The 19,731-nt window shown below is 42.7% G+C and overlaps 1 protein-coding gene across 1 annotated transcript in view; it reads right to left on the bottom strand.

The window, feature by feature from the left end:
• The window catches only part of LOC139837984 (uncharacterized), a 41,430-nt gene extending 41,014 nt beyond the window's left edge, over window positions 1-416 (bottom strand). The window contains exon 1 of the mRNA XM_071827327.1: window positions 297-416. Within this exon, the coding sequence (XP_071683428.1) occupies window positions 297-416 (120 nt within the window). The remainder of the gene's footprint in view (window positions 1-296) is intronic.
• Between the last annotated feature and the right edge of the window lie 19,315 nt (window positions 417-19,731).

Genomic DNA, 19,731 nt, shown 5'->3' with positions numbered 1-19,731 from the left:
CGGACTTCTGGAAGCTTCGTGGAAAAATAAGATCCTGGGCGTTGATTTCGTCCAATTCCGAGAATATTTTCTTACTAGGATTTCTGAAACCAAAAACAGCAGAAAACAGCAACTGGCTCTTCGGCATCTCGTTAATAGGTTAGTGCCGGAAAATGCATAAATATGACATAAAGTATGTATAAAACATGTGAGTATCATCATAAAAGTAGCATGGAACATAAGAAATTATCGATACGTTGGAGACGTATCAACCTTCTCCAGATCTCTCTCATGATGGTGAAGAAGAGGAATCTTACTCTCGCTGTCGGTGCTACGACTAGCGGCGCCAGCACCAAAGCCCTGCCAAGCGCACCAAGGAAGGGTGCTTCGGATGCCTCTGCCCCAGCTCCTGCACCGCCCGCGCCGGAGAGCTCCATGGCCGGACCTGCGCCTGCCGATTGGCCAGCGTCCACAACCACCAAGAGTGACGAGAAGAGGGCTCGGAGCCTCGGCATAATCTCATCTAACGAGGGGAACGTCATTCTCCCAGTTGCGGCTTCATGCCCCAATCCCCCCGTCGGTTTTACTATGATGTTCTTGTCTTTCCTTTATCCTGGTCTTTTCCTTCCTGCTCATGAATTCCTCCGGCGCCTTCTTCATGTGTATGAGATCCAATTGTGGCAACTAACCCCCAATTCGATCCTCCACCTTTCCATCTTTATCACCTTATGTGAGGCTTTCCTGGGCATCGAACCTCATTTCGGTTTATGGAAGAAGATCTTGTTCGTGAAGAGATACAACTGTAGTAACGGGTCCTTCGTCACCGGCGGAGTTGGATTCGTTGTCCGCAAAGAAGTTAATTACTTCAATTTTACAATGAGAGAGTCTGTCCAAGGATGGAGGTTGAAGTGGTTATATATCAAAGATTCATCAGCATCAGAAATGCAACTCCCATGTTTTACCGATGTCCTCGAAGCTGTGCCCAGGTGATCTTGGAAGAATATCCTATCACCCGAAGAGAAACCAACAGCTGGCAAATTATTCGAGAGAGTTCTTCGAATCAAAGAGTCTAATGGCCAAACCATGATAGGCACCGAGATAGCCGCCGTTTTCCTGAAATGTCGAGTCCAGCCGATTATGTCTAGGGCCCACCCAATGTGGTTGTATTCAGGCCCCAAGGACGAGACCAGAGTGAATGTTGCCGAACTATCTGAGAAAGAACTGCTTGATGAAGTTAGGCTCTTGACTCATTTTAGTCACGAAGACTCGATTCCACTTCTATCTCTTCAAATGCCTTTCGATGCTGACCATCCGCCGAACGAGGTATTTCCCCCTTTGTATTTGTATCAACTTATTACTTCCAAACTTATATTTTTCATTATCCTTAATTATTTCGACAGATTCTGATAGCTCCCGAACATTTTCAAGATATGTCGGACGACAATCTTGAAGAAAGAAACTCTTCCATTCTTGTAGAATCCCGTACTGGAGAAAATGTAAATCCAGAAGATGAAGACAATGATCCGATGAATCCTGAAGCTGTTTCCATAGATCCTAAATCCCTTGCTGATGATACAAGTGATACAGCGGAGTCGATCCATGACGATGATGCTGATCGTACTCCCTTTGTTGCTGCAGCTGCGGAGAAGGTGAATGTGCTGCCTTCGAAGAGGTCGTCTGGCGGGTTCACCGATGAAGACGATCTGTTTGACCTGTGAGTGTTTCCCTCTGCTCCAGTCTTTGAGATTTTCTCTTGTATTAATGTTCTCATTTTGCCTGGTTCATATGCTTGTAGTGATGAAGGCTTCCTAGAGCCTCCTCCCAAGAAGGCCAAGTCAAATTCTAGCAAGCTAGCTTTGGCAGCTTCTGAAGCTTCGGGTCCCGCAACAATTCCTGCAGCTCAAGTCTCGACAACTTCTTTCCTTTCTAAAGGGAAGGAGATTCCTTGGAATGCCGTTACAACTTCTCCACTTCCATAAAAGCCTGTAAGTTTTCTTATTAACACGCCTGCTACTGACAGCTTCTGAGTATTTATAAACTTCTTTGGGAAGAACCCCATTGCTTTTAATAACTACTTCTATTCGTTTCTCCAGGATATTCGATCAGTCATTTCTTCTTTGGAGGCCTTCGCCTCTCAATTCACCTCACTCGAAGCTGACAAGGTTCGGCTTCAGGAGGAAATTGACTCAATTTCCTCTAAGCTTGATAATGCAATAAAATAGCTGCCGAAGCTCGTCAGAACGCTGATTCCCTGAAGGGAGAGCTTAAGCAGCTAGAGAAGAAACTGAAGGATGAAGAAGCTTCGAAGGCCACTGTCGAAGCCCAAAGGAAAGAAAAGGACAACCTCCTTCGCCAATCCACTTTGGCCATGCTCAGTAATTCTTATCGGCTCAGCCTCTTCTTTAATTTTTCCTTTCTTGGCTTAATTGTAATTAACAAATTTTTCCTTTTCGTTCTTTGCAGAAGCTGCCGATATCCCTGCTGATGCCCTAGAGAAGCTCCAAGATAACTCCCATGTCGATGCTTTGTCATTGACCCTTGAATCTCACAAACTCATTTAGGCTCTTCTCCAGAAGAATAAAAGAGTCATGTTAAAGATGCACTCGATGATTTTTCTGAAGGCCGACCAAAACAAAACTCTAGAGCAGCTAACAGATGTTTTTACTGTCGACACGAAGGAAGTTATCACGGTATTCAAACGCACTTCACGCACCTACAACGTTCTCCTAGATTTTTAGCTTATGATGGGCCATGGCTTCAAAGCCGATATTGAACAAATGTCCAAGGAGCTGCCAAAGGAACATGATGGGAGACTTATTGACTTAAGTGTCCATAAAACTTCAGCGCTCAAGTGTGTTCGTCAGCTTCTTGAATTGGTTTCATTAAACAAATCAGCTACTGGCCCAAGCTTGTCAACTCAGACTCAGGCTCCTTGACTTTTTCGTTGGATTGTAATCTTGTTCTCTTTTAAAACAATTTCATGTCGTAAGACCTTTTTTATTGTAATGAATCCCGTATTGGCAATTTTGTCAATACCCTCGTGCTATAATACTTTCGACACTTTCAATCGCGCGCTCCCGATGGGAGTGAGTCCAATTGAAAATCTCATTTACTCCATTGTGTTTTTAATGGCATACCTTTGCAGGTATTTCCTGTACCCTCCTTTACCGAAGCTTCTTCGGATGGTTCTTCTGAGAATGATCGGCTCCAACGCATGAAGGCTCGGATCGCCCAGATGGAAAAGGATATGCGTGGTATTTATGACATGGCCGCTATTACAAAGAAAAAGGGCGAACTAGCTGCCGACGCAGAACGATACGCCCTTACTGAGTTGCACAAGGACATAGAAAGTTTGAATTGTAAGTATCCTAAATTCCTGTTCCTTAACTTCTTGAATAATAAAGATAACCTCTTGACTTTACTTCCTTCACTGCTTCTTGTAGTCATAGCTCTGAACCCATCAGAAGAGAACAAGTGTATTCATGAACGCTTAAATGCCTTGACTCATCTTGCATTTGTTGATGAGGTTTTTTGGAGGAATCAATCAAAAGCTTCCACTGTCGCTAAGTTTCAGGATCAGGTACAACAAGCACACCGATTTTTTGACAAGTGCTATAATGGGTTGAGGGTAATCTGGAAGACAATGTTTCCTTTGAACGAGGTCCCTCCCACTTTGCTGACTTTGATGTCAAAGTTCAGGAACACCAAGAAAATCCGAGGCTTGATTCGAGCACAACTTATTGCTGGAGCTAAAGCTACCTTTGCCCTTGTTCTTTTGCGACATCCTTCCGCAAACTTGATGGCCATTGCCAACGCTGATGGTGATGTAGGACCTCTGTTTCCTAAGGTGGAGATTCCTGCCACCATCGTAATTGAATGACTTGAAGACAGTTCAAAGGCAGTCGAAGAGGCGGAGGCTCCAGAGGAATAGTCCCGAGAAACGTTTATGCTCCTACTGTAAAGTAAATACTTCAGTGCTTGCTGCATCCGATTGTTCGGATGCTTGAGTTTAAACTGATTCATCGAAAGGTGTATATATGTATCCCCCTTTTGTAATTATGTCTAATGCCATTGGAAAGGGTTAGTATGAATGGAGTAAATCTTAATTACTCGTTTTACATCTGGATTATGATGTATATGTATGTTTGTCGGCAACAAATTTCTTGAGTGATCAGCTCATGTTGCGAGTTTGCGAAACCCGATGTAAGTGCAACTTTGCTTTCAACCGACGATGTATGTTTTAGCGGCAGCCCCCGAGCGAGTCGATGGAACTAAGCCTGCTGATGACTCCGTCGCTATTAAGTACTTCTGTAGTTTAAAGTACCGGCCATGAGTCTTTTTTGGTAAGTATATATGTGTTTAACCTTCCTATTAGCAGCACTCGTGTAATTTCGAGGCTTTTAGCGGAGGGTGAAAGTACCGTTGATCTTATCTCCTAGCACTCATAATTTTAGATGCTTTGGATGACAATCTTGAGTAAAATATCGAGTAAACCAATGTTCGCTGTAGTATACGAAAAAGGTTTTCGATAAAATTTGTTTGGGTGCCCCAAATTACTGCAATACTTTAGATAAACAGAACTTGAGTCTTTATTAATATCGTAATATAAAAACGAAGTGGCTTGAAAAGCCTTATTAAAGAAAGAAAATTAAATATGCATAATGTTGCCCATCTTCTTTAACCAAGAGGAGGGTTCTTCTTATCTTCGATCTTGTCTAGAGAGTCGGTGGCTTTGGTGGCGTTGACGATTTCATCAGAAGTGCTTGCGGTAAGCGCAAGAGCTTTACTGTCATCGGCAGAGGCCTTTGTATCAGCTGCCGAAGGCCCAACTGCCGAGGTTTTCAGGACGGGGTCGTCTGGCTTCTTTTTCAATTTCTTGATGCTCTCATCCTTTTTACCTTTAAGTGCCAATTGTTTAGAAGGGAAGTCTACAGCTTCTTGCTTTATGCCGAACTTGGCAGCAATCCTCTGAAACTCGCGGTCGCAATTATCTGAGCGTGAAAAACTTCCATAGACTGTGATGTTGGTTCCATTATTGCTTGGCATTTTGAGCTTGAGATACGCATAATGTGGCACAGCGCATAAGCCGGTCTCCCGAGTATATCATGGTACTGCGATTCCCAATCTAGCTACTACCTCGAACTCTATCTTTTCCTTCCTGAAATTGTCAGACTTCCCAAAGACAACGTTTAAGAAAACTCTGCCAAGAGAGTACGCTGGTAAAGTTGGGAGGATGCCATGGAAACATGTGTCAGATTCTTCCAACATCCTTATCGTAATTCCCATATTCTTGAGTGTGTTCGCGAATATCAGATTTAAGCCGCTTCCACCATCCATGAAGACTTTGCTCATATTGTATCCTCCTATTTGCGCCTCAACTACCAAAGCAGCATGCCCTGGCTTTGGGATTGTCATCGGGTGATCCGCTCTGCTAAATAGGATACTCTGAGACGACCAATCGACATATTCTGGAACATTTGCCATAGTACTTTCTGCTAGGTTGATTTCTTGAGTCAGCTTCTTTATCTCCCTTCTCGAAACACCAGTTTTGTGGATCATGCTCATCTGTCCTCGTGGTGGAGGGAAGGAATCGTTAGGGTTATGAGGCTGTACTTGATGAACTTGGTGTTGAGGTGGTGGTGGTTGACTCGGCTACTGCTGCTGAATAAACTTCTGCATCTCGATAAACCGTCGACAGTCTCTGAGCAGGTGGCTGATACGTCCAAAACGTATCTACTTTCCCGAACACTTTTGCTATTGTTTTGCCTCTAATTTGTGTATTTTGGATACAACTAACACGGACTAACGCTGTTTTCAGCAGAATCGCCCTGGTGTCTCGTTTTTGTGCAGAAACTCAACTTTCAGGAAAATCCCCGGGATTAATTCCAATGGGCCTATTTTCACATAATATTGACGGAGCCAGAAGACCAGAAGGAGGGGGGCCACGAGGCAGCCACCCCACCAGACGGCGTGACAGGCCCCTCGGCCGCGCCGGCCTATGGTGGCGGCGCCTCGGGCTGCCCCAGGTGCCCCCACTCTGGACTACTTAAGGGCTTCGACCTAAAAACGCACGGGGGTTAGACGAAATTGCCAGAAGACATCCAAAACACCGCCTCCATCGCGAAACTCCGTCTCGGGACCAGAAACTCCGTTCTGGAACTCCACCGGGACGGGGAATTGGAGGAGATCATCGCCATCATCACCACCGACGCCTCTCCATCGACCAATAATGTTTCCCCCATCCATGTGTGAGTAATTCCCCCGCTGTAGGCTGAAGGGTATGGTAGGGATTGGATGAGATTGGTCATGTAATAGCATAAGATTGTTAGGGCATAGTGCCTAGTGTCCGTAATTGGTACTTTTATGATATTGTTGCAACTTGTTATGCTTAATGCTTGTCACTAGGGCCCGAGTGCCATGATCTCAGATCTGAGCATGTTATCAATTCATGATGATAGTCATTGCTTTATGATCTTACCTGCAAGTTGTATACACGTATTGTTGTCCGGAACCCGAGGCCCCAAAGTGACAGAAATTGGGACAACCGAAGGGGAATGCGATGATATGAGGATCACATGTGTTCACGGAGTGTTAATGCTTTGCTCCGGTGCTCTATTAAAAGCAGTGCCTTAATTTCCAGTAGATTCCCTAGAGGCCCGGCTGCCACCGGCTGGTAGGACAAAAGATGTTGTGCAAGTTTCTCATTGTGAGCACGTACAACTAAATATGGAACACATGCCTATGGATTGTTTAGTACTTGGATATTGTTTTATTATTATCTGCAAATGCCCTACCTTGATTCTTACATGAGTTTCTCTCATCCATGCAATGCCCGTTCATCCATCCCTGTGCCTACAGTATTTTAATCATGTTGTTTACTATAATTACTACTGCTGTCTTTGTTACACTGTTGCTTTTATTTCACTACTGCTACTACTATAAAACTGTTACTACTGATAAACTCTTGCGAGCAAGTCTGTTTCCAGGTGCAGCTGAATTGACAACTCCGCTGTTAAGGCTTACAAATATTCTTTGGCTCCCCTTGTGTCGAATCAATAAATTGGGTTTTACTTCCCTCGAAGACTGTTGCGATCCCCTATACTTGTGGGTCATCAAGACTATTTTCTGGTGCCATTGCCGGGGAGCATAGCTTTATTTGCAAGTTCACTTGGATTGATATTGATCGTTGCAAATTCTCCATCATGGGTAAACCTCGCGATACTAAAGTCGCCATATTACCATCCACTACAAGAAAAGGTACAACTCTGAGTACCTCTGCTGCTCTTGATTCACCATCTGTGATAAGTCAACTTGTTTCACCACCACAAGCTTCACATGCTGGTACTTCTGCTGAATCTGAAAATTCTCATAATTTTGATGATGCTTCTGTTGTGCTTGATGATAGTGGTTCGTTAGGATCTTTTCTAGATGCTACAATTGCTAGGTCTAGACAAATTGAAACTACTGAAACTCCTAATGAAAATACTGTTACACCTGTTAATTCACCCGAGTCTTTTGAATACTCTAGTGATGATCTTGATGAAGATTATGTGGAACTTGATGATGATTTTATTGTTAAATGCAATGCTACTACTGATGCAAGTAAAATTAAAAAGCTTCTTGCACAACATACTGTTAGATATAAACTGTCTCCTGATCCTAAATTTGCCACATCTCCTATAAACATTAAGGATAAGGATTATGATTTTTCTCTTGATTTATCTCATATATCTATTGTTGAGAAAACACCTTTTTGTGGTACTAAAAAAGAAAGTGTTGTAGAACACATGATTGAGCTGTCTACTCTGAGTAGCTTGTTTTCTGATGATATCAAGAAGCGTACTTATTTTGTTGCTAAATTTTTTCCTTTCTCATTAAAGGATGATGCTAAAACTTGGTATAATAGTTTGCCTCCTGATTCTATTGATAGTCCAATTGGTTTGCTTGATGTTTTCTTTCGGAAATACTTTCCTGCTAGTGCTCAACATATTGCTTTGCAGAAAATTTATAGTTTTGACCAGGAAGATGGAGAGAAATTGCCTGAAGCTTGGGCAAGATTTTGCTCTCTTATCAGAGCTCGACCTGGACATGATTTGGAAAAGCATGATTTACTTGATATATTTTATAGTGGACTAACCATTGAGTCTAGGGCATACCTGGATAGTTGTGCTGGTTGTGTTTTCAGGAAAAGAACTCCAGACGAAGCTGAAGAATTATTGGCTAGAATAGGCCGAAATCATGATGATTGGACTACACCTGAACCAACCCCAATGCCAATATTGAAGAAGAGGGGTTTGATTAAATTAAATGATGAAGATATGAGGGAAGCCAAGAAATCTCTTAAGGAGAAAGGTATTAAATCTGAAGATGTGAAGAATTTACCTCCCATAGAAGATTTATGCAAGATAACTCCCCCTTCATCCATGATTGAGGTACACTCTCTTCAACGCTTTACTAGGGAAGATATTCTGTATTCAAAACCTCCTGCACAATGCTTAGATGAGTTCGATAATTATATTGTTAAGCAAGAAAATTTTAATATGAGAGTAGAGAATCATTTAATGGAAAATTCTCAAGCTATTAGTAATTTGCATGATATTGTGGAGAGAACCTCCAATGATGTTAAGATGCTTGTTAAACATTTTCATATGGTTCAAACACAAATTGATCAACTCACTAAAGTGCAAAATGACTTGTTAAAAAATAGTTCTAAAGAAAAACATGCTTATGAAGTAACAACTAGAGGCGGTGTTTCTACTCAGGATCCTCTATATCCTGAGGGGCATCCCAAAAGAGTTGAACAAGATTGTCAACGAATTGAACCTTGTGCTCCTTCTAAGAAAAAGAAGAAGAAACATAAAACTGTTGTAGAATCCTCTGAGCCTATTAATGATCCTAATAGTATTTCTATTTCTGATGCTAAAACTGAAAGTTGTAATGAACATGATAAAGACAATGATAAGAATGATGCTTCTGATAAAGAAGAGGTTGAAGATGAACCTGAAAAGCATGCTAAAAATAAAAAGTATACTAAAGAAGATTTTATTGCTAAGAAACATGGTAATGAAAGGGAACCTTGGGTTCAAAAGCAAATGCCTTTTCCTGCTAAGAAACTAAAATCAAAGGAAGAAGAACACCATAATAAATTTTGTGATTGGATGAAACCTTTGTTCTTGCAAATCCCTTTGACTGATGCTATTAAATTGCCTCCTTATTCAAAGTATATGAAAGATATTGTCTCTAACAAAATGAAAATTCCTAATGAGGAGATTTCCACTATGCTTGCTAATTACTCTTTCAATGGCAAAGTTCCAAAGAAGCTGGGCGACACAGGTATACCAACTATTCCTTGTTCCATCAAGAATAATTATGTTAGAACTGCTCTATGTGATTTGGGAGCAGGTGTTAGTGTTATGCCTTTTTCTCTTTACAAGAGACTCTATTTAGATAAGTTGATACCAACTGATATTTCTTTGCAAATGGCTGATAAATCTACTGCTATTCCTGTTGGTATATGTGAGGATGTTCCTGTTCAAGTTACTAATAATTGCTTAATATTAACTGATTTTGTCGTGTTGGAAATTCCTGAAGATGATAATATGTCTATTATTCTTGGGAGACCTTTTCTTAACACTGCAGGGGCTGTTATTGATTGCAATAAAGGAAAAGTTACTTTCAATGTTGATGACAAGGAGCATACTGTTTATTTTCCCAAGAGGATTGATAAAGTATGTGGAGTTAATACAATTTCTAATGTGAGAACTATCAAAGTGGGAGTTATTGATTGTCCTATATATGAGCCTAAAGAAGGATATCAAAATATTATGATTGGATCCATATCAATACAATACAAGGTAACATGATTGATTTGAGGTTTATTTCTTCTTATGCTATGTAAAATTTATTTGGTGGCAAGACTTGATCAACCTTGTTAACAAATACATTTTATATGCATAGAGGAGCTAAACAACATTTCTTTGTTCCTCCACTTGTTCTACTTGCTGTAGTACTACTTGATTTGCAAGATGCTTTAGTTGTTTAGAGATTTCAAAATCTTTTTCTGCCCAGTAATAATAATTTTAACACCCAGAAATGTGAATTTTTCAAAGTTTTCAAAAATTTACAAAAATTATACCGTTGGTCTTATTTTTCGAAGAGCTACCTAGGAGCACCTGGGGCTGACAAGTGGGGCACCCCAGGGCTGCCCCCATGTGCCGGCGCGGCCAAGGAGGGGGGCGCGCCACCCTGTGGTGTGGGGCCCTCCTTGCCCCACTAACTCATCTCTTCCTCCCATTTCACTCTCTCTCCCGAAAAAACTCGAACCAACTTTCTCTCACTCGCGTTTTTGCTCAAGAGCTCAGGATTCTTCGATCTCTTTGCTCAGCCCAGATTTCTGTCTGAAATTTGGCACATTTGCTCTCCGGTATGTGACTCCTCCGATTATCCAAATAGAATCTTGTTTGGTTGAGTATATCTTGAATATTTTGCTGCTGTAGGTAACATGTTTAGTGAGCTTGCATGCTTGTTCTAAGTTGTAAAAATTAGTTTTGATGCATGTTTAGTACTCTACCAAGTTCCTATAGTAGTTTCCCTCAATTATATGTCTCCAAATCAACTTTTATAATGTTTGTTGAAAAATTTCAGAAAAAGAAGATGGATAACTATAACTTTGGAGAAGTGTTCGAAAGAGAGATGACAAGCACGGGGAGGCCCTCAAGGGCAGCTACTCGAATTAGATGATCCTATAATGAGGATGTCATCGCACCGAGCTTCGAAGTTGAGGAGGATAATGGAGTTCCTAATGCTTCATCCTTTCCATGTTATGACTTTTTGCGTAATGCAGGGCTGCTTGATGACTTCTTATTCCTCATCCATAATGTGGGCTTATCCACCTATATGGAAGATGAGAGGAGTCAATACTACATGCTAACTAAAATATTTGTTGAAAGCTTTCAGTTCAACAACACACACTACCAACCATCGGTTACATTGAGCATTTATGATAGGCCTATCACTATGAAGTTGAAGGATTTTTGTGCTGCATTGGATATTGCCCCTGTAGGTACAGCAAAGAAGATCGAGAATAATCCCAAGGCTTTGCTGGAGCTCTATCGAGAAGTTACCAATGATGATAGCCGCACCATTCAGCGCGGCAAGATAAGAAACATTCAACTCCCTGCCATTAGATATTTCGCTTACAATCTTGCTACTAGCATTCTTGGTAGGGAGAACACTAGCAATATTTCTAGTTATCATCTTGCTTTCCTAGTTGCTGCACTTACTGGAAAGACACCTTATCATCTTGGTGCTCTTGTTTCTCGTCGTTTATCCAATAAGGGGCCTATTTTTGGAGGAATTGTCGCCTTACGCATTATTACATATCTAGATCTTCCTCTTGACCCTACTGATGAGAAATTAACTCCTATAAAGCTTGATATTGCTGCTATGAAGAGTCACCAATTTGTTACAACTGACTCTAGTTTAGATAATATTGTCTATAGAATGTTGTTTATTGACGGGGATGAGAGGGAAATCCCTTTGCCGCAGACCGATTTGTTCAGTGTTCACAGGAAACCGTGGTCGCGCTCTAAGGAGGAGGTAGATGAGCAGCTGAGGATACATGGGTTCCACCAGCAGCATGACTCCGAGGACGCCGAGCCCTCCTACAGGTACACCGTCACGTATCCTGGTGCGTCTTCCAGCACATACCCAGAACAGGATCCATCTTCGTCGTACTACGGAGGTACCACTTCATGGGCACCATGGGGTTGATCTCCACTTAGGCCAAAAGCCTAAGCTTGGGGGGAGGTATACCGGCATCACTCATTCATTGCATATTATAATTGCTGGATACTTGTACATATTTGTTTAGCTTCTTAAAGTGGTTTCTAATAAGAGGGAGATGATATTTGGGGAAGTGCTGTTTGAAAACAGATTCTGGACTGATACCAAAAAAATTCTCAAAAACAGCCAGAACGTTATTTTTCGAAGCCAATTTTTGAGCCTGTTCCCCAGGTTATTATCTAACTTTCATTAGTTGAGAACTTTTCGAGCTGAGCAGCGGAAGATTTTCGTAAAAATCGATTACTGTACTGCTGTCAAGTTTGATGAATTTCTTTTGCTTCGTGTTTATGTGACTCTTTTAGTTTTCATTTTCTTGTTTTTGCTTTGTTTCTTTCCTAAAACACAAAAAGACCAAAAATATTTCTGTTGTTTCTCTTTACCATTTGTTTATTTTGGTTTCTTGCTCCTATTTTGCTTTATTTGCTATCGTTGGTTTGCTATAAGAAAGTCCAAAAAGATTTTGCTTTGTTTGATTGCTTCCTTTTGTTCTTGTTTCCAATTCAAAAACACCAATAATATTTGTTGTTCTTCTTTGGTTTTGTAAAGTTCATTATGGATTTCAGCGGTCTCCGGTGGCTGGAGCTTGGTTTTCATTCCATATTATTCAAGCTACACAAGTGAAAAGCAATAATGACAATCTACGACAACTCGACTGTGGTGAGAGGCTGGTATGAACTCTATTTGTTTTCATTTTTGTACATATACTCATCCATGTGAGCATGCTTAGCTGGTTCATGTGAGGTATATGTCATTTAAGAAAGTCTAGTAGTTCATGATCTCTCATGTTTAGCTCCAATTTATTAATATGAGTAGCATGTCATAAATATTTGCTTGCATTGTTTTATTCATAAATAGGTATGATATTGTGGTATCCTCCTCTGAATAATTCACTTGAATCAAATTGGTACATGCTCACACATGCATATGACTAAACAAAAGTCAATTAAGCCTCGATGATTTACTTTGCCTCAGAGTTCTTGTATCACTTTTATGCCTCCGTTAATTTATTTTGTCGCAAGCATGATTTTGACAGTTACTGCTCTCTTGATTGTCGCTTCCCAGTCTATTGCTAGCCTTCACTTGTATTGAGCGGGAACGCTACTCGTGCTTCCAAACCCCTGAAAACCAAGTTATTCCAGAGTGTCCACCATAAATACCTATGCATGGCATTTCAAACCATTCCAAGTAAATTCTCATGTGCTACCTTTAAACCTTCAAAATACTTCTCAATTTGTGTTGATGTTTTATAGCTCATGAGGAAGTATGTGGTGTTTATCTTTCAACCTTGTCATTTACTCCTGACAGACTTTTATCAATGGACTAGTGGCGCATCCGCTTAGCCAATAATTTTGCAAAAAAGAGCTGGCAACGGGGTTCCCAGCCCCAATTAATTAACTTTCATCAATAATTCTCTTCACATGTTTTGCCCTGATTTATCAGTAAGCAACTTAATCTGCAAATAGACACTCCTCCATGGTATGTGAATGTTGGAAGGCACCCGAGGATTCGGTTAGCCATGGCTTGTGTAAGCAAAGGTTGGGGGGGTGTCAGCCATAATAAAACGAAAGTACGTGTGTAAACAAAAGAGAAGAGGGATGATCTACCTTGCTGGTAGAGATAACGTCCTTCATGGGAGCCGCTCTTGAAAGTCTGGTTGACGAGGTAGTTGGAGAGCCCACTACCATTCGTTGACAACAACAAACACCTCTCAAAATAATTTTACTCCTGTTTTAAAAATGAAAAGCTCTAGCGCATGTTAGTCCCTGCTTCCCTCTGCGAAGGGTCAATCTTTTACTTTTACATTGAGTCACCATCCTTTCTTTGAGAACTTTCTTGAGAGCACAACTGCCATTCTTAGTATAATATGCTTGTACCAAAATGTGATTAATTGTGGTATAACTTTGGTGCTTTTATCTTTGACAATCTCTACTTCTAGTGTTTCCATTACATCAAAGGTGCCCGAGCATTTATGTTTTGCTGTACAAATACGGGCAAGCGAGATACCACTTTATCATATCCTTTTATGAACATTGCAATCTTGCTGATAGACATGATTCATGATGCTTATTATTAATTTGTTGGTACCTTTTCCATGATTGACATAACTATTAGATGACTTTATTTGCATGTATCTTATTATGAATTGCCTAAGTACTTGTCCATATCATGAGAATATTTACATCATATGAAAAAATTTGTTCGTGAAAGTTCCTTTATTGCACTCAGTTGTTAACTGAATTGCTTGAGGAAAAGCAATAAGCTAGGCTTGGGGGGAGTTGATACGTCCAAAACGTATCTACTTTCCCGAACACTTTTGCTATTGTTTTGCCTCTAATTTGTGTATTTTGGATACAACTAACACGGACTAACGCTGTTTTCAGCAGAATCACCTTGGTGTCTCATTTTTGTGCAGAAACTCAACTTTCAGGAAAATCCTCGGGATTAATTCCAATGGGCCTATTTTCACATAATATTGACGGAGCCAGAAGACCAGAAGGAGGGGGGCCACGAGGCAGCCACCCCACCAGGCGGCGCGGCAGGCCCCTGGGCCACGCCGGCCTAAGGTGGCGGCGCCTCGGGCAGCCCCAGGTGCCCCCCTCTGGACTACTTAAGGGGTTCGACCTAAAAATGCACGGGGGTTAGACGAAATCGCCAGAAGACATCCAGAACACCGCTGCCATCGTGAAACTCCGTCTCAAGACCAGAAACTCCGTTCTGGCACTCCGCCAGGACGGGGAATTGGAGGAGATCATCGCCATCATCACCACCGACGCCTCTCCATCGACCAGCCATGTTTCCCCCATCCATGTGTGAGTAATTCCTCCGCTGTAGGCTGAAGGGGATGGTAGGGATTGGATGAGATTGGTCATGTAATAGCATAAGATTGTTAGGGCATAGTGCCTAGTGTCCGTAATTGGTACTTTTATGATATTGTTGCAACTTGTTATGCTTAATGCTTGTCACTAGGGCCCGAGTGCCATGATCTCAGATCTGAACATGTTATCAATTCATGATGATATTCATTGCTTTATGATCTTACCTGCAAGTTGTATACATGTATTGTTGTCCGGAATCCGAGGCCCCAAAGTGACAGAAATTGGGACAATCGAAGGGGAAGGCGATGATATGAGGATCACATGTGTTCACGGAGTGTTAATGCTTTGCTCCGGTGCTCTATTAAAAGGAGTGCCTTAATTTCCAGTAGATTCCCTAGAGGCCCGGCTGCCACCGGCTGGTAGGACAAAAGATGTTGTGCAAGTTTCTCATTGCGAACACGTACGACTAAATATGGAACACATGCCTATGGATTGTTTAGTACTTGGATACTGTTTTATTATTATCTGCAAATGCCCTACCTTGATTGTTACATGAGTTTCTCTCATCCATGCAATGCCCGTTCATCCATCCCTATGCCTACAGTATTTTAATCCTGTTGTTTACTATAATCACTACTGCTATCTTTGTTACACTGCTGCTTATATTTCACTACTGCTACTGCTATAAAACTGTTACTACTGATAAAATCTTGCGAGTAAGTCTATTTTCAGGTGTAGCTGAATTGACAACTCCGCTGTTAAGGCTTACAAATATTCTTTGGCTCCCCTTGTGTCGAATCAATAAATTGGGTTTTACTTCCCTCGAAGACTATTGCGATCCCCTATACTTGTGGGTCATCAGTGGCTCGACTTCTTCTTGTCATCTTTAGAATCGATATATGCGTGCAAGTAACTGGGAGCATTCAACTGCTCGGCGAAAGGGTGTTCTGGGATCTTTGAGGGTCGTGATTTGTAGTTGCCACGGTTCCCGCGGTTGTTGTCCTATCGATCATCCCTCCTGTCATCGTATCGATCATCTCGGTGATCAGAGTATCCTGCGGCTACCATGTTGGTATCATCTTATCCACGCTCTTTTCTTCTCTTATGGCAGTCTCTTCGACTACCTGAATCGTGCCTCGGTTGATCGTCGTCTTCGTCGTCACTGCGCGGGCGAGGCTTTCGTACGTTATCCTCGCCATCAGCTCAACTATTGGCGATCTCCATTAACTTGGTTATGGTCTTCGGCTATTTACGCCCAAGCTCCTCTATGTAAGATTCGCGTCGGATACCGTCGCTGAAAGCGTCGATTGCTCTGTCGACGGAGACATCTTCAGCAGTGTTCAGGAGTCTGGTGAACCTCCCGATGTACGTATGCATCGACTCCTTCGGCTTCTGCTGACAATGATGTAATTCATCGATTCCGACCGGCCTTTTATATGTTGCCTGGAAATTTTTTACGAAAGCGTCTACCAGATCGTCCCATGATTTGATGGACCCCTTCGGCAGGCCTCTCAACCAGGCTCGTGCCGAGTCCTTCAGGTAAAGCTGCAAGCATTGCATCGCCGCTATTTGGTTTCCCTTGTGTAAGATTACAGTCTGTAGATAATCGTCTATCCAGGACCTCGGATCCTGTTGCCCATCATATTTAGAGGCATCAGTAGGAGTGGGTTTGAACCTTTTGGGCGGCATTGTCTCGCGGATCTTGTAACTTAAACAATCGTCTCCCCTCATCTCGCCGTCTTACTCCTGGCTTTCCTCGGAATCATCACTATCGTATTCTTCCCTTGCCGCTCGCCGTCGCCTGGCTCTGTCGATCCTACTCTGAGTAATTTCATCTGGAGCGTCTCTCGAATGGTGCCTTGAACCTTTAGCTTGAAGCGTAGATTCCTCTTTCCGCGGAACTAGTTTATCTCCAAGGATTGCGAGGCTTTCCAGGGCACCCTGATGAGCTTGGGCCATAGGACCTTCGGGTTCTGGTCGCTGGTTGATTATATATGCCGCGAGGTTAGCGGTTGCTCCTTCAACGGTCTTTGGCCTCAACATGCCTGCAGTGTCTGTGGTCATGAAGGACTTGGATAGGTTTGACGTTATTTCTCTTGCATCATCTTCTGAGAGCCTAGATAACCTTGAACAATGCCTCCCTACACCATGACTGCTTCGAGAGGCGCTTCCATGCGAGGCCCTCCGGCGCTCACTAGATTGATCTGCTGCAAGTATGCGACGATTGAGATTGGCCTGCTCGTTCGATAACCGCACTCGATTCCTCTCCAAGATTCTCCGGTATGCATTAAGAGTTCCAACCGAAGTTCCGGCGGGAAGCAGCGTGTTGTTGGTTATAGTGTCTCGAGCTGCTTCCCACTCTTCCTCCGCGATAGTGTAATCGCTGTCGTCATTACTAGAGCTATTCTCGGAGTTGCGTCGCCTATTGGCGTGTGGTGTGCGATCTCCTTCTCCTCCTCCGTTCCCCGTGCTTCCTGCATTGAGGATAGCATAGATCTGATGGTGCGCCATCCTCCAAGTGGCTGTCTTGATGGCACTGTTGATCCTTTCCTCCCCTAATGAATATCTGGCGCTACATACGAACGATGTGTCACTCGATCCTAATCCGTTCCTGGTATCACAGTTTAAGCAGTAGTATGAAGTCATATCGGACGACATGGAATCATCGGATCCAATCGACATAGAGGACATTGATCGGGTGATCGATGGTGAAGAGAAATTCGTCGAGTCCGTCAAACCGGCTGATAGATCGACTGACGAGGACGCAACCAATCTTGCGACTGGCGGAGATGGTTTCTTGGCTGATCCGGAGACGAGCGGCTCAGACAATCGAAGGATTCCTTCCGCGCTGACGTTGTAGTGAACGCTTCCGAACGTCATGCCCAAACCTCCTTGTGAACTCGAAGGAACCGAATCGAATTGAATTCCCTGAGTTTGGCGATGAAGGGCCCGGTGATGACGCCGACGGTGTAGATGAAGCTGCCGATGACATGGCCGAATCTGCCGATGAAGGGTCTTGTGCCAACAGGGTTCCCACAGACGGCGCCAATTGTCGAGGGTACTCCTCGGCAATGCCCTCCGTATGGGGCTTAGGGTAGATGGAATCCTGTAGGCTGATGTCTACGCCCCCTCCTTTTCCTGTAGACAGTGTTGGGCCTCCAAGAGCAGAGGTTTGTAGAACAGCAGCAAGTTTCCCTTAAGTGGATCACCCAAGGTTTATCGAACTCAGGGAGGAAGAGGTCAAAGATATCCCTCTCATGCAACCCTGCAACCACAAAGCAAGAAGTCTCTTGTGTCCCCAACACACCTAATAGGTGCACTAGTTCGGCGAAGAGATAGTGAAATACAGGTGGTATGAATATATATGAGCAGTGGCGACGGCACCAGAAAAGTGCTTTGCCCAGGACAGTAAACAAGCAGTAGTAACGCAGCAGTAGTAACACAGTAAAACAGTAAACAAGCAGCGATAGCAGTATTTAGGAACAAGGCCTAGGGATCAGACTTTCACTAGTGGACACTCTCAACATTGATCACATAACAGAATAGATAAATGCATACTCTACACTCTTGTTGGATGATGAACACCATTGCGTAGGATTACACGAACCCTCAATGCCGGAGTTAACAAGCTCCACAATTCAATGTTCATATTTAAATAACCTTAGAGTGCATGAAAGATCAATACGACTAAACCAAGTACTAACATAGCATGCACACTGTCACCTTCACACTATGTAGGAGGAATAGATCACATCAATACCATCATAGCAATAGTTAACTTCATAATCTACAAGAGATCATAATCATAGCATACGCCAAGTACTAACACGGATGCACACACTGTCACCATTACACCGTGCAGGAGGAATAAAACTACTTTAATAACATCACTAGAGTAGCACATAGATGAATAGTGATACAAAACTCATATGAATCTCAATCATGTAAAGAAGCTCATGAGATTATTGTATTGAGGTACATGGGAGAGAGATGAACCATATAGCTACAGCGGAGCCCTCAGCCTCGGGGGTGGATTACTCCCTCCTCATCATGGAGGCAGCGATGGCGGTGAAGATGGCGGTGAAGACGGCGGTGGAGATGGCTCCGGGGGCAATTCCCCGTCCCGGCAGGGTGCCGGAACAGAGAGTTCTGTCCCCCGAATTGGAGTTTCGCGACGGTGGCGGCGCCCACAGAGTCTTTACGGAGTTTCGTCAATTGGTACTGCGTTTTTAGGTCGAAAGGGGTTTTATAGGCGAAGAGGCGGCGCAGGAGGGCTGACAGGGTGGCCTCACCCTAGGCCGGCGTGGCCAGGGTCTGGCCCGCGCGGCCCTATGGTGTGGGGCCCCTGGCTCTCCTCTGACTCTCCTTCGGTGTTCTGGAGCCTTCCGGGAAAAATAGGAGGTTTGGCGTTGATTTCGTCCAATTCCGAGAATATTGCCCGAACAGCCTTTCTGGAACCAAAAAAAGCAGAAAACAGCAACTGGCACTTCGGCATCTTGTTAATAGGTTAGTTCCAGAAAATGCACGAATATGACATAAAGTGTGCATAAAACATGTAGATATCATCAATAATTTGGCATGGAACATAAGAAATTATCGATACGTCGGAGATGTATCAGCATCCCCAAGCTTAGTTCCTGCTCGTCCCGAGCAGGTAAACGATAAACAAAGATAATTTCTGGAGTGACATGCCATCATAACCTTGATCAAACTATTTGTAAGCATATGTAGTGAATGCAGCGATCAAAAACAATGTATATGACATGAGTAAACAAATGAATCATATGGCAAAGACTTTTCATGAATAGTACTTAAAGACAAGCATCAATAAGTCTTGCATAAGAGTTAACTCATAAAGCAATAAATCAAAGTAAAGGTATTGAAGCAACACAAAGGAAGATTAAGTTTCAGCGGTTGCTTTCAACTTGTAACATGTGTATCTCATGGATAATTGTCAACATAGAGTAATATAATAAGTGCAATATGCAAGTATGTAGGAATCAATGCACATTTCACACAAGTGTTTGCTTCTTGAGGTGGAGAGAGATAGGTGAACTGACTCAACAATAAAAGTAAAAGAATGGTCCTTCAA

The sequence above is a fragment of the Lolium perenne genome, chromosome 3 (genome assembly GCF_019359855.2).
Source record: "Lolium perenne isolate Kyuss_39 chromosome 3, Kyuss_2.0, whole genome shotgun sequence".
Taxonomy (NCBI): Eukaryota; Viridiplantae; Streptophyta; class Magnoliopsida; order Poales; family Poaceae; genus Lolium; species Lolium perenne.
Note: the sequence above shows the minus strand (reverse complement) of the source record. Positions and strands in the feature narration are given on the sequence as shown.